Below are 14,123 nucleotides of genomic sequence, written 5' to 3' on the forward strand. Positions count from 1 at the left end.
TGAAGAAGCAGATGGACGCTTCTCCTCTGTGCCCTGACTGGGAATCAAACCCAGGACTTTCAGAGGCTGGGCCAACGCTCTACTATTAAGCCAACTGGCCAGGGCTACAATTTTTTTACTTGAGGAAAAATGAATCTATAGCTACAAACTAATGAATATTATTCAACCCTCTAATGAAAACACTTTAGACCACCTCAAAAAAGCTTTAAATAAAAGCATGGTTTTAAGTCTTTCTCCTTCCTTCTAGAGATTAGAGGTGACCATCTCCTGGTGTCGGTCCCCAGCCGCAGATGGTAAGCTGAGCTCGTCATACCTCAATGCACTGCTTAATCCAAAAGTGGCTTCCCATTGCTTCCCAATTCTGGGAGCAGGTCACATAAAGCAGACGCTCGTAGACACGTCGTTTCATAGAGTTGTCAAACACCTCGAAAAACTTGGCCCTGATGAGTGGCTGGGCACAACGCAGCCCAGAGAGGAAGGCGGGCTCAAGTTTTGCAGTCAGCTCACTGCCAGACAGCGTCTCATCCCTGTAACCAAAGGAACAGTAGTGAGATGAAAGAGCTGCACCCAAAGGTGGACCCTCTCTAAGCAAATAAGCACAAACAAATGGGTACCAACTTCCTGAAATGCCTTTATGAAAACCACAGTATGTCATAGATCATCACAAGCCAATGCAGCATCTGTGCAAGAACATTCCTTAATGACGCCAAAATACGTTACTCCACTTAGCATTTAAATGAATGTATAAACTGGGGTATAACACCCTGGCCTGTGGGGGCACAGTGGATAACTCGTCGACCTAGAACGCTGAGGTTGCCCGTTCGAAACCCTGGCCTTGCCTGGTCAAGACATATATGGGGGCCCTGGCCGGTGGCTCAGCGGTGGAGCGTCAGCCTGGCGTGCGGGGGACCCAGGTTCGATTCCCGGCCAGGGCACATAGGAGAGGCGCCCATTTGCTTCTCCACCCCCACCCCCTCCTTCCTCTCTGTCTCTCTCTTCCCCTACCGCAGCCGGGGCTCCACTGGAGCAGGGATGGCCCGGGCGCTGGGGATGGCTCCTTGGCCTCTGCCCCAGGTGCTAGAGTGGCTCTGGTCACAGCAGAGCTATGCCCCGGAGGGGCGGAGCATCGCCCCCTGGTGGGCAGAGCGTTGCCCCTGGTGGGCGTGCCGGGTGGATCCCGGTCGGGCGCATGCGGGAGTCTGTCTGGCTGTCTCTCCCCGTTTCCAGCTTCAGAAAAGTAAAAAAAAAAAAAAAAAAAAGACATATATGGGAGTTGATGCTTTCCACTCCTCCCCCCTTCTCTCTCCTCTCTCTAAAAAAATCAATAAATAAAATCTTAAAAAAAAGAAAACCAGGTAAAAACTGGGGTGTAACAAATTAAAAAGTCATGCAACATTGGTTGGTCAGAGAACACATTTATGGACTGATGCATGCAATACCTGATAACTGCTGTAATTACCTGTAGACATAGTTAACAAGGTCTAAGAACTGTGCATTTAATTCAAGGTCTTCTGGAAAACGCTTTTCTATGTAGGTCATCATTTTCACAAGCAAAATGGACTTCTCCCTGAGTGTAGGTGTCTGTATAAAATTTTTAAAACAAAAGGTCAATTTCTTCTACCTAAGAGAAGACATGTCCAAAAGTACTTCAACCATCTGCTCTACCAAAATTTTGCATCTTATGATGTTAAATAATAGTCCCTCATCATTTTTTCTTGGCTTACCTTCACCATGATTAAGGACTTAAAAATTCATTTAACATTTGAAGTAAAACCACATTAAGATGAGTGACTGATGTTGTCGTTTCTATTTAAAATCTGTCAAGCACAGTGAGAAAAACCCACTTAGAAGATACTGTGAATGTAAATTGAAGAGAAAGAGTGCCTGCCTGACAGGGAATTTCCAGAGGAGCCAAGAAAAGTGAGGCCTGAACTTTGTCATACGTACAAGGGAAGGTCACCTGGGTCGTGCAGCCCCTCTCCTAGCTCACCTGATTGGCTGCCATTGGGGAATTATTTTTAACCCATTCTTCCACAATTTTAACCACAGCCCGGAGAATTTTGGCATCGGGTGACTTTTCAATGAGGGAGGTCAGGATGGCCTGGATGAAGTTCTTCCTCATCTCCATGCTCATCACAGCCAGGCGTGTTTTCACCAGCTCCAGGCTCAGCATCACCAGCTCACTGGTTCCTGCTCACGTGGACAAAGACCACACCTCAGCCAATTCTGCAAATGTACATCAACAGGCAACCACTCTGCACTACGTAGCAGCTTTCTTACTATTTCACCACCTTGCAAGGGTGGCCCTGCAGGAAGCTCGCCACGGAGAGGAGATGATGGAGCTGCTGGAACCAGTGCAGGCAGTCCTATGGTAGCCAGTCCTGGAGTAACACCCATGGCACCTGCATGCCAAGGTGCACTGAGCAGCTGTGCCTACCCCCTCACAACACATCACCCAGATTCCTCACTGACTCCTCAGGTCTGTAACCTGCAACTTGTTTGTCAGACCTAACAAATGAGTAAGCAATCTGTTTTACAGAAAAATTGTTAAATAACTTATTTAATGGTGCATGTTCCACATAAACGTCCAATCATTAAAAAAATTCATTTTCACATTCATAAATTTTTTTTTTTTTTTTTTTTTTTTTTACAGAGACAGAGCAAGAGTCAGAGAGGGAGAGATAGATACAGACAGGAACACAGAGAGATGAGAAGAATCAATCATCAGTTTTTCATTGTGGCACTTTAGTTGTTCATTGATTGCTTTCTCATATGTGCCTTGACCCTGGGGGGCTACAGCAGACCTTGGATCCAACCAAGCTGGTGAGCTTTGCTCAAACCAGATGAGCCCACGCTAAAGCTGGTGACCTCCGGGTCTTGAACCTGGGTCCTCCACATCCCAGTCCGACGCTCTATCCACTGCGCCACCGCCCGGTCAGGCCACATTCATAAATTTTAAAAGCAATTCATTTTAAAAAGAAGTCTCATTTTGGTTTTAAATCACTTAGAAACTCTTTGGTAAGAACAGCTGATAAATGAATTGCACATAAACAGGCATTAGTGTTCCCTTTAGAATTCAGTCACAAAGCCAGCAATGTTTAGGTGTTGGGGACCAGGTCCAATTTGTCACCTGAGGTCGCTTCTGTGCCGCCTGAGGCGGCCTGGGGACTGAGGTGCTCTCGGACCATCTTCTGCAGGGAGCGCATGAAGACCGAGATCAGTCTGTCTATGTAGCTCGGGTTGTTGCTGCAGGCAGACTTAAGGATCATAAGGGTCCCTAAAAGGCAGAAATTGCCAGTCATTTTTTTAAGAAAAGTTTCTAAAAACTGAGAAATTGACAAAAATGTGCTATTTTAAAATGTGCTATACAAACATATTCTGTTGCCAATGAAAGTGTGGATTAATCCCAAACGTCAGCATGATGAGCTTTCACTGCACAGACTCCATTCTGAAGCAGCTAAAAGCTCACTGCTGACTCACGAGCGCCACCCTCAGGCACAAGAACTGAGCTCTGTGCTCCGGCAGAGACGCCATTCCCCCGATTCTCAGTTTGTCTTCAGGTTGCGCATAGCAAATCACCATAGTTTTTGTCCATGATATATTTGGAAAGGAGAAACACTTTTTTTTATCTTGACTATCTGGGCCTGACAAATGTTTTAGAATTCAATTTGCACCTCATTGTGAAAACTGTGTAACTCATCAGAACACGAAAAAATTGCATCTTTCATAACTGGTATTTTTATAAACATCCTGACCCTCACATACACACAAAATTTCGTATGCATGGCTCACATCATAGGTAAACGAAAGGGTATTTATTTGTCATTTACAGGTGCAATCATCTCAGATTTGGAAAATTTCATGCTTGATTTGTTAAAATGCTGGCTCTCAGTATAGTAGTAAACTTATGACCAATCTGATTTTATAACAGGCAAGCCATGACCCTGAAGGATAAGGATGACGAATACTGGAACACGTGCTGCTGCTCCTGGCTGCTGTGCTCACCTGTACTAAGCGGCCATCAGTAACGCAGCCCTGAATCCATCAGATGCCCAACTCAATACATCCACTCATCTCAAGACTGTCCCTAGACTGCTATCACACACACCCCAAAGGAAGGAGGCAGGGCCAACAGTGGCTGCTTTTCTCAAAAGAGTCCTCTGGAGAATTAATAAGATGTTCACACTACACTGCAGTGGGAGCCAGGGTGCAAAGCAGGATCTACTACTGTATGATCAATCCCACTTTTTAAGAAGGCACAAAAGCATTCCTCACTATCCAAATCTACCTCGTTCCAGAATAGAGAGAGCAAGCCTAACTGGCAGGGGATACTATTTTAGCTAAATTTATCAGACTCTTGAAGTTCATATAGCAAGTGGGAAGAGGAGTTTGGAAAGCAAGAAACTCATTAAAAAATGTTTCCCATTTACAAATGCAGACCCAAGTGTTGGGTCTTCCTGTACACATATTTCTACATGTATATATAGAAAAAAGATACACACTCTAAAATGCTGAATGAGCAGAAGCTGACAGCTAACTTTTATTTAGCTCTCCTTTATCTGTATTTTCAAAGTTTTACGCAATGAATATGTAGTAAGGGAGAAACACTTTTTCAGAGTTGCTAATCCAAGATCTAATCCTACTCACACATGTGAGTTTAGCAAAAAGCAGAGTGAGTATCTACTCATTTGCCTTCTGTGCATCTGAGGCCAGAGCCGCCCAGGTGCCTGAGTACCCAAGAAACCAACCACCATTTCACCAGGGCAACCAGAGGCTCCCCACATGGACGGGAACAAGTGCTTGGCTGTGAGCGGCTGGCTGACAGGTAAGCAGGCCGTGACAAGCAGTGAGCTGCACGCCTGTGCCCTCTATCAGCTGCGTCTCTGCGCTCAGTATAAAACAGGGTCAGGAGGATTCATGCATCACGGGGCAGCTCTCACAATCAAATCCTGCATCTGAGAAAGCGGTGGAAAAAAACTGGGAAGCACTTGTGTTGTGTGGGGTAGGAGCTACTCACCTCAAAGACCACAGGGCCCCATGGCTTTGAGTGTACCAGGCTACACACAGACACCATCAACAACACATTGGCTCAAAGTTCCCCCCGGACAGCTGGAGCCTTTCCCTTCTAAGAAGAGCTCATCCAGGGAACAGGGACAGAACTACGCCAGATGGTACCAACGCTGGAAAAACCAAGTCAGGCCCACACTCACCGAAAAGCTGGGAGGGGTTCGCATTGGTGGCCTTCTCATAGTTGGTAAGTCCTTCATAGATGACCTTCCCAACAGCTGCGTAAAGGCATTCCAGCTCTTCGTACTTGGAAGCCACACTGGAAGTGCCTGAAACAAAAACGAGACTGGGCTCTGTAGTTTGGATTCTCAGGCCCTGAGACGCTGAGGTTCCCCACACTACGGGGTTGAGCTTTACTTCACCTGTGGCAACTGGCATAAGCACTTCCTCCCCACTGGTGCTCATCTCCGGGCAGGGTTTCTATTTTATGAAGGTAATTAACAACCTTGTATCTCACCTCAACTCCCTCTAGATACACTTACAGCCTGACCTGTGGTGGCTCAGTGGACAGGTATCAACCTGGAATGCTGAGGTCACCAATTCAAAGCCTCGGGTTTGCCCAGTCAAGCACATATAAGCAAATAACTGCCTGACCAGGCAGTGACACAGTGGATAGAGCGTTGAACTGGGACACAGAAGACCCAAGTTCAAAACCCCAAGGTCACCGGCTTGAGCACAGGCTCACCAGCTTGAGCACGGGGTTGCTACCTTGAGTGTGGGATCCTAAACATGACCCCATGGTCACTGGCTCGAGCAAGGGATCACTTGGTCTGCTGTAGCCCCCTGGTCAAGGCACATATGAGAAAGCAATCAATGAACAACTAAGGAATCGCCAATGAAGAACTGATGCTTCTCATCTCTCTCCCTTCCTGTCTGTCCCTATCTGTCCCTCTGTCTGTCTCTGTCACACACACAAAAAAAAGCAACTACCTACAAATTGATGTTTCTCATTCCCACACCCCTTTCTCTCTAAAATCAATAAAAATCTTAAAAATAATAATTGCACTTAGGGTATTTGTTGACCATTCAACATCTGACAAACCTTTTCACTAACTCCCCTTTGACACCTGAAGCAGTAATGCTCAGCTGACTGTACTTCCAAAGCAGACAGAAACAGGATGTAATGACGACTGCTGTTAAGTTCTATGTCAAATTTTTGTGAAAAGATTGAAAGTATAAAGAAAAGGGAGATTATAAAATGCTCCATATCGTAGCTGAAGGGTGAGCCCACTTCATCTTCTTCTTCTTTTTTTTTTACAGGGACAGAGAGAGAGTCAGAGAGAGGGATAGACAGGGACAGACAGGAACGAAAAGAGATGAGAAGCATCAATCATCAGTTTTTCGTTGTGACACCTTAGTTGTTCATTGACTGCTTTCTCATATGTGCCTTGACCGCTAGGCTTCAGCAAACTGAGTAACCCCTTGCTCGAGCCAGTGACCTTGGGTCCAAGCTGGTGAGCTTTGCTCAAACCAGATGAGCCTGTGCTCAAGCTGGCGACCTCGGGGTCTCGAAACTGGGTCCTCTGCATCCCAGTCCGACGCTTTATCCACTCGCCACCGCCTGGTCAGGCGCGAGCCCACTTCTTAAAAAGTCACAAAAGCATTCTTCCCCAATTACAAGCTCTGCACCCCCCACCTACTCAGAGAGAAAGGCACCATGGGAAAGGCCACGCACTTGGCTCCGTGGGAAAAATGCTCATCAGCCGAGATAGGAGGCTGTGGACTGCTCGTAAGACTTTGGTGTTCCCACATGTCATGCAGGCAGCAATTCCACGCTGCAAGGGCTTGAAGCTACTGAGGATGGCCGGAGACTGAAGAACAGTTAGCAGGAAACTCAGCACTTCCAATCCTGTGCAAATATTTCCATAGTTAACTTGGTTGGGCTGCTCCTGGAATGGAGAACACAGGTCACACACAGATGAAATGAACAGTCAACCAAAATTTAAAACTATGTGCTACTAAGTAGTTAGAAATGAAGTAAAAAACCAGTAAACAATGAACACATGATATATATAAAAACATGTGACCACATTTTATTAATACAGTAGGATGTCATGTTTCTTTTAATAAATCTGCTTTAAATATTCAATGAAACCTTTTTTGAAAACTCATAAAAAATATCCAATATTAAATGTTACAATTTTGAAAATCACCAAAATCTGGTCTAAAAAGGCAATTCCTGCAATGCATTTTGCTTGTCTCCATCTACCTTTTCAGTTAGAATACAAACATTCCTCCAGCCTGAGTGAACAAGGTGTCACCCTGGAGCACTGAGATCACCGGTTTGAAGCCTTGGGTTGGCCTGTCAGGGCACATATGAGAAGCAAGTAACTACAATTTGATGCCCACTCCTTTCTCTCTCTCCAAAATCAATAAATAAAATTTAAAAATATATATGCATCCCAAAGGAAGTATCTTTAAAACTCGTTATCATGAAACCAACCTTCTTTTTTTGAGAGAGAGGCAGAGAGATAGGAACATCAAGCTGTTCCTATATGTGCCCTAACTGGGGAATCAAACCCACGAACTCCATGCTGGGTAATGCTCCAGCCCACCGAGCAATCTGATCAAGGTTAAAACCAATCTAATAGATGATGCCAGAATTTAAAAAACAACAAAATAGAAAACAGAGTCCATGGACTATAGTAAAGGTAAGTATTGCTTCATGAAACTCTTTGTTTTAAGGTTTATACAATGTATGTGTGTGCACGGGGTTCTGAGGTAAAATCTTACCGACTGTGGGAACAGGTACACAGTCACTGTGAACACAGCACAGTGTGTTATAAAAAATGTTAGCCTATTTACTAGCAGAGGCTGTCCACTATGGCTGAGCTTGATTTAACTGTGACTGTATGTGACAGGAGAGAAATTTGGCCCAAGAGAAGAAAAGGAAAGAAATCTGCAGACAATCCAGAGGTTATCCATCAAGCTGCAATCAAAACATGAGCTGGAGCCTGACCTGTGGTGGCGCAGTGGGACACTGTGTCGACCTGGGACACTGAGGTCGCCAGTTCGAAACCTTGGGCTTGCCTGGTCAAGGCACATATGGGAGTTAATGCTTCCTGCTCCTCCCCTCTTCTCTCTCTCTCACTCCTCTCTCTCTAAAAATCAATAAATAAAATATTTAAAAAAACAAAACAAAAATATGAGCTGGAGACTTGCAGACCTATGAGGAACCTGTTTTCACAGGTTACCTCTGCAGCCTTTTAAAACCTAAACAACAGGCCCTGGCCGGTTGGCTCAGCGGTAGAGCATCGGCCGGGCGTGTGGATGTCCTGGGTTCGATTCCCGGCCAGGGCACACAGGAGAAAGCGCTCATCTGCTTCTCCACCCTTCCCCCTCTCCTTTCTCTCTGTTTCTCTCTTCCCCTCCCACAGCCAAAGCTCCATTGGAGCAAAGTTGGCCTGGGCACCGAGGATGGCTCCATGGCCTCCGCCTCAGGCGCTAGAATGGCTCTGATTGCAACAGAGCAACGCCCCAGAGGGGCAGAGCATTGTCCCTCCCTGGTGGGCATGCCGGATGGATCCCAGTTGGGCGCATGCGGGATTCTGTCTCTCTGCCTCCCTGCTTCTCACTTCAGAAAAATACAAAAAAACAAACAAACAAACAAAAAAAAACAAACCTAAACAACAATCTTTGCAATGGAAAATAGGAAATACTTATATTAGGTTTGCAAACCCCAGAAAATGACAAGATTGAGGTTTTTATTAAAAATTTAAAAAAAATCGGTCCTGGCCATGTAGTTTCGCAGACAGATTTTTGTCCTAGTACTCCAAGGCCATGGGTTCAATCCCCAATCAGGGCACATAAAATAAGGAATCAGTGAGGGTACAACTAAGTGAAATGACAAGTTGATGCTGCTTCGCTATCCCTTCCACTCTCTCTCCGATCGATGGAAAAATAAAAAAAAAACAACAAGAAGCCGCCACCAAATAATCAGCATTAGGGTCTATTTCTTTGTTACCTGACTACACAGTGCTCCATAACGAATTCTATGTCCACCTGCTCTAAAAATTCAAGTTTATTTTAAAGGCTGTTGCATAAATCAACTAAAAAAATGTTTATTTCAAGCCAGCCAACATGTTAATTTAAAAAACGAGATTTTGAAAGGCAAAAGGACTATTATGTTTTCAAAATTAAGTATCCTTGGTGCTGGGGGTGAGAGCTGATATTTGAAAGCCCTTTTCAGGAAGTGAAATTCCCTCATTAGCAAAGTGAAGATTAATAAAACAAAACCTCATTTTAAAAGGCCAGAATGGGGAGCCCTCGGTCACTCTGTCAATTATTGACCCCCAACAGGAAGTGGTCAATTAAAGACCAACAACACACACTCATTACCTTATTACTTCAACAGGAAGTTCCTTCCTTGCCCAGCAACTTAGCCAACAAGAAACTAGCACCACCCTGAGCTCTCTATTTCCTCTATTCCTCCAAACACACCTTTGTTCAAAATAACCCCTCCCACCTTCCTCTACTCAGCTTGCTGGACTTGCCCTATGGTTTTTGCTATAACTTGCAGTTCCTCTGTTATTTCCGTTTTGCTGGTAAAATAACTTTTATTTTTAAGGTCAACAGCAGCCTAAAGAAAAGAGTGGAAGGGGCCACAGCTGGCCAGATGAACAGAAGATTCAGATTTTGGTAGCCCAATCCAGCCCCAAACCCAGACAACAACAACAGAACCCCACACCTACCACGCTCATCAGTAGCTTGTCAAACCACTGTAGTTTGAGCTCGGACTTGGACCACATGTCAGGTCGCAGGGCAGTCTTCAGGAGGGTCACACACCGGCGAGACAGTGCCTCCCCAGGAGACCCAGCAGTGTTGGTGTTGTCATTAACCTGGAAATTCACTCAGTTCAAGCCCACATTTCACTGCGTACTTGTGTACAGTCATTCCTGTGACACTCTTCTTGCCCATGCCCCATACACACGCTTGCATCCAGCTCTTCACCTCACACCCCCTCCTCTCCCATCTGACTCAACTCAGCCCCTCTCTGCCTAAGGGACCCTCCCTGAATGGCCCTCCCGCTCCCTTGCAGCAGGTCAGTGGTGATTTGCAATCATTTGTGTGATTGGTTGATTAGCATCAGTCACCTTGAGGGCAAGGTCCAAGTTCCTGCCCTCTGGACTGCCTAGGCTGTGCCTAGCACACTGCACAGGTAAGACAGTGGTGGCTGTGGCTGAGTAGTTTAGCAAAGTGACTGTCCACGGCTGCGTTGCAAGAGTTTGTAAAACATGCAATACCTGCCTATTTAGTCAGGGGCCCTGGCCCCTTTTCCGTTAGAATTTCATATAAAATAAAATGACAAGAGCCGACACAACAGTCATTGGTGTGAATAAATCAAAATTATATCTCTTTTTTTTTTTTTGTCAGGCAAACAATATAATTTTTGGTGTGCCACAGAATTTTAGTAATTAGTTTGTATGTGTCATAAAATGAAAAAAGTTGAAAATCACTGGTTTAGTATGTTCTTTTCAGTACTTGGAAAGCCTCAACAGTATTGCAAGACACAACTATTTTGTATAAAAACTTAAGATTCCCAAATTTTAAAAAAACCACTTAGGAAAAACTTCATTTACAAGGTATTTTTGAAATATAAAAATGAAAAGTTTCAGAAATAGAATCCCAGTAACTCCATGAAAAAGTATATTCACGTGAATGGTAAATGAACACAATCTGTAAAAGCGCTGTAACTGCTAAATGTTGTGTGGGACCATACCAACTATTTTATGAGCTATGAAACTTGAAAGTTAAACAATTTGCCTAAGATCACTGAATCTCCAAGTTTTACCAATACCACGATTCCATTAATTATGATACACCACTACATTATCACAACTAAAAAGAAAAAAATATTTATTAAAAATTATATGAATTATTAGATAAAGCCAATTTCAGAATTATTAGAATGTCATGAAATTCAGTATGGAAGTGATAGAACTAGCTGTCAGACACTGGTTTGGCTATTTCTTTTTTGAGTAAACTGTCTGATACCAGTCTCGAGTTCACCTAGCAGTCTAACATGAGGAATTCAGAACCCGTACCTGACAAGCCACTCGGATGAGGAAGTTCACCACGGTGTCCGTGTGCTGCTTATCAATGGGTTTGGTGAGGAGGGAGTCCGCTCCCGGCAGCGACTGGCTCCTCCCAAACACCTACAGAGCAAGAAGAGCCTTCTCAACAATGCATTCCAGTGTGTGGCACTGACTCGCGAAGCCTGCTAACAGGGCAGATAACATTCTGGGCACTGGGGTCACCAAAGGCAGGCATGGTGTCCACAAAACAGGTAGTAAAGCAGCCACAAAGAAAGTAACTGGTCACATGCTCAAGATTGGAAGGAGCATGGCCCAGGAACTGAAAGGATGCTACCAAGGCAGCTCTCAGACTGAGGAAAAGCCAGCCAGGAGGAGAGGACCGTGCTGGCGAGCAGCAAGGGCAGCAGCGCAGTCCTAGGTGAGCACAGACCAGGGCATGTCTGAGATGAGAGGCCCATGTGGCTGGAGCGGCGCGAGCAAGCGCATGGCATGACAGCCATCAGGGGCAGGTCACACAGGCACTGGAGGCCAAACGGGGAGGCCTGCTCAGGGAAAAGCCAATCTATCTTCGTTCTTTAAAGTTTTTATTTGAAATGACTATAATATTCACAAGAAGTTGTAAAGATAGGACAGAGGCTCCATGGACCCTTTACCCAGCTTCCCTGGCTTAAATTTAGGGAAAAAAAAGTTTTCCAGCTCTCTGCTTTATGAAAGGTACAATGAAGAGAGCAATGTGGACAGAGTGAGTGGAAGTAAAGGCAGTGCCAGCAAGCCCAGGGAGAGGCAACAGGCACCTGCTGGCACCACAACACAGGGCTGAGGGAGGCGGATGGGTGTGGTGCTGGGCTGCAGGACTTGCTCTTGCCCAGATGTGTGGAGAGAAGGAAACAAACAGGTTCCCTGTGTGAGCGCAGGGTGAATGCAGGAGGCACATCCTCTGCAGGTACAGAGGATTGGAAGAGCCAGTGAGCACACCCCCCCCCAGGGCTCTCTTGCACCCAGCTGCCCTTCAAATAAAACTGGACAGGCTTTTTAAAAATGGAATACAACATGGGTGCACGTTCTCAAGCAATTTTCTTGCCTCAAAGGGTTTGTCTTTGATGCCTTTCTGCAAGTCATTAACTATTACCATCAGCACTGTACTGGTGTTAAGTGACACAAAGGAAAATGTGTTTGGTAACTTGGGAGAGCACCTTGGTGAGCAGCACGCCCCCGGATGTCTCTGTCCAGTGCGGCCTTTCCCCGCCATCTTTCTGGTGCCGCACTGGGCACTTAACCCACGTTCAGGGTTTGTGAAGTGAACAAATCCCCACAAGGAGGGCGGAGCCTGTAGGAAGAAGTGCACATTGCATGTGCACGCGCTCTTACTGCACTGATTGCTCCCGTGGCTGTCCTAAAGCGTTTCACTTCCTGGGCAGAATCCACCGACAAGCCTCTTTTAATGGAAGATGAGACAGAATTGACTCCTTCTCCACTGGAATTTGCATCCACGTCTGAATCCGGCTTAAAAAACAAACACATTTGATTTTACTGATTTCTACAGAGAAGGATAAGGAATACAATCAGGGATAAAACAAGAGGGTCAACATCTCTACCTGCTGGTCCTTGATCCTTTGCAGTTCCCACTTGATGACAACTTCTGACAGGTCCACAGCCAGCCTTCTCTGCTCAATGGTGACGCTGGGTGTGAAGCCCAACCTCTGCATGGCACTGACCATGTGCTGTACCAAGTGGTGCCGTACTGGGTAATACACCTGTGGACACGAGCTTGTGTCACACCAGGGACAGTGCACTATGACCCCAGGATACACGCACATATATACACATATGCACATACACAACCTGCTTCAGCCCCCAAAATACTCACATAAGCTAACTTCCTGCTCAAGAATTCTGAACCATAAATTTTGTAAGAAAACTCTCATTATCTTATGGGTGTACAACCTCCCTGTTCCCAGGCTGAGTTCCAATACAATAGTGTATTCCTAATATTTTAATACCATCTTTAAAAAAATGTTGAAACATTAATTCTCTTTAGGCAAACAAGTCTAGTTTGCTAACTAGACTTGTGGTACTTGCTAACTTACTAGTGGTAATAAACTCACCACTTGCTAACATGAGTTTCGCTGTGCCCAGAAGCAAATCCTTGATTCGAAAAGGGCTGTCTATAGAAGAACATTACAGTCGCTACCACTAATTCCTTCTACCTCTACTCAAAATCTATAAGAAATGCTACATATTACACTATTTACCTTTGTTCAATTTGGCTCTAGAGAGGAGATCCAGCAAAAAGAACTGTTTAAGCCAAGTGACCAAAATGAGGTAACAATTCATCCGTATTTACTGTTAACTGAGTATTTATAAGAAAAATGTAGTCTAGACAGAAAGAATACACTTGACATTCTCGCAATTTCCATGTTGATAAAGACAAACACACCAATGGACCTGAAATACCTTTACTGAAAGATGAATAAACACCCTATTATTGCAGAAACTGAAAAACAGACAAGTCTAAAGTAAATGCTTGAAAATGCATCACACTTTGTACCTTAAAATGCTGCACTATCAAATGCAAAATATGAACCAGCTGTGGAACCGTGTGTCCCTCCTCCACAATGATCTTCCTGGTCCAGTGGGTTAGCATCTGGTGCCCATCCTCCATTCTAGCTGGCACTGCCGGAGTCAAAATGGCCATCGCTTGCCTGACGATGGCTCGTGCTTCCATCGCATGGGCCTTGAGGAGACTGTGAAAAACCTAAAGAGGACAGGAAGTCTTAACCTAAGATGAGAATGAAGGCTTTAAAAACAAATTAAAAACAATCTCTTAAAACCAAAGTATACTTTTTTACAATTTTTACAAAATTCCTCGTCCTGGCCAGATAGCTCGGTTGGTTAGTACATTGTCCCGAAGCACAGAGGTTGCCAGGTGGGTCCCTGGCCAGGGCAGATACAGGAACAGATGTTCCCGTCTCTCTCCAGCTCCCTCCCTTCCTCTCTAAAATCAATAGAACATTAAAAAAA

The 14,123-nt window shown here is 45.0% G+C and overlaps 1 protein-coding gene across 12 annotated transcripts in view; it reads right to left on the reverse strand.

Annotated features, from left to right (window-relative positions):
• Positions 1 to 14,123, reverse strand: part of TRRAP (transformation/transcription domain associated protein) — a 144,525-nt gene that overhangs the window by 39,870 nt on the left and 90,532 nt on the right. For all 12 annotated transcript variants that reach the window (XM_066272267.1, XM_066272266.1, XM_066272265.1 and 9 more), the window contains 11 exons: positions 13,651 to 13,857; positions 12,698 to 12,856; positions 12,471 to 12,605; positions 11,112 to 11,222; positions 9,759 to 9,905; positions 6,743 to 6,956; positions 5,211 to 5,336; positions 3,131 to 3,277; positions 1,991 to 2,190; positions 1,460 to 1,581; positions 314 to 527 (listed from right to left, as the gene is read on the reverse strand). In XM_066272267.1, coding sequence (XP_066128364.1) covers positions 314 to 527; positions 1,460 to 1,581; positions 1,991 to 2,190; positions 3,131 to 3,277; positions 5,211 to 5,336; positions 6,743 to 6,956; positions 9,759 to 9,905; positions 11,112 to 11,222; positions 12,471 to 12,605; positions 12,698 to 12,856; positions 13,651 to 13,857 — 1,782 coding nt within the window. The remainder of the gene's footprint in view (positions 1 to 313; positions 528 to 1,459; positions 1,582 to 1,990; positions 2,191 to 3,130; positions 3,278 to 5,210; positions 5,337 to 6,742; positions 6,957 to 9,758; positions 9,906 to 11,111; positions 11,223 to 12,470; positions 12,606 to 12,697; positions 12,857 to 13,650; positions 13,858 to 14,123) is intronic.

The sequence above is a fragment of the Saccopteryx bilineata genome, chromosome 4 (assembly GCF_036850765.1).
Source record: "Saccopteryx bilineata isolate mSacBil1 chromosome 4, mSacBil1_pri_phased_curated, whole genome shotgun sequence".
NCBI lineage: Eukaryota > Metazoa > Chordata > Mammalia > Chiroptera > Emballonuridae > Saccopteryx > Saccopteryx bilineata.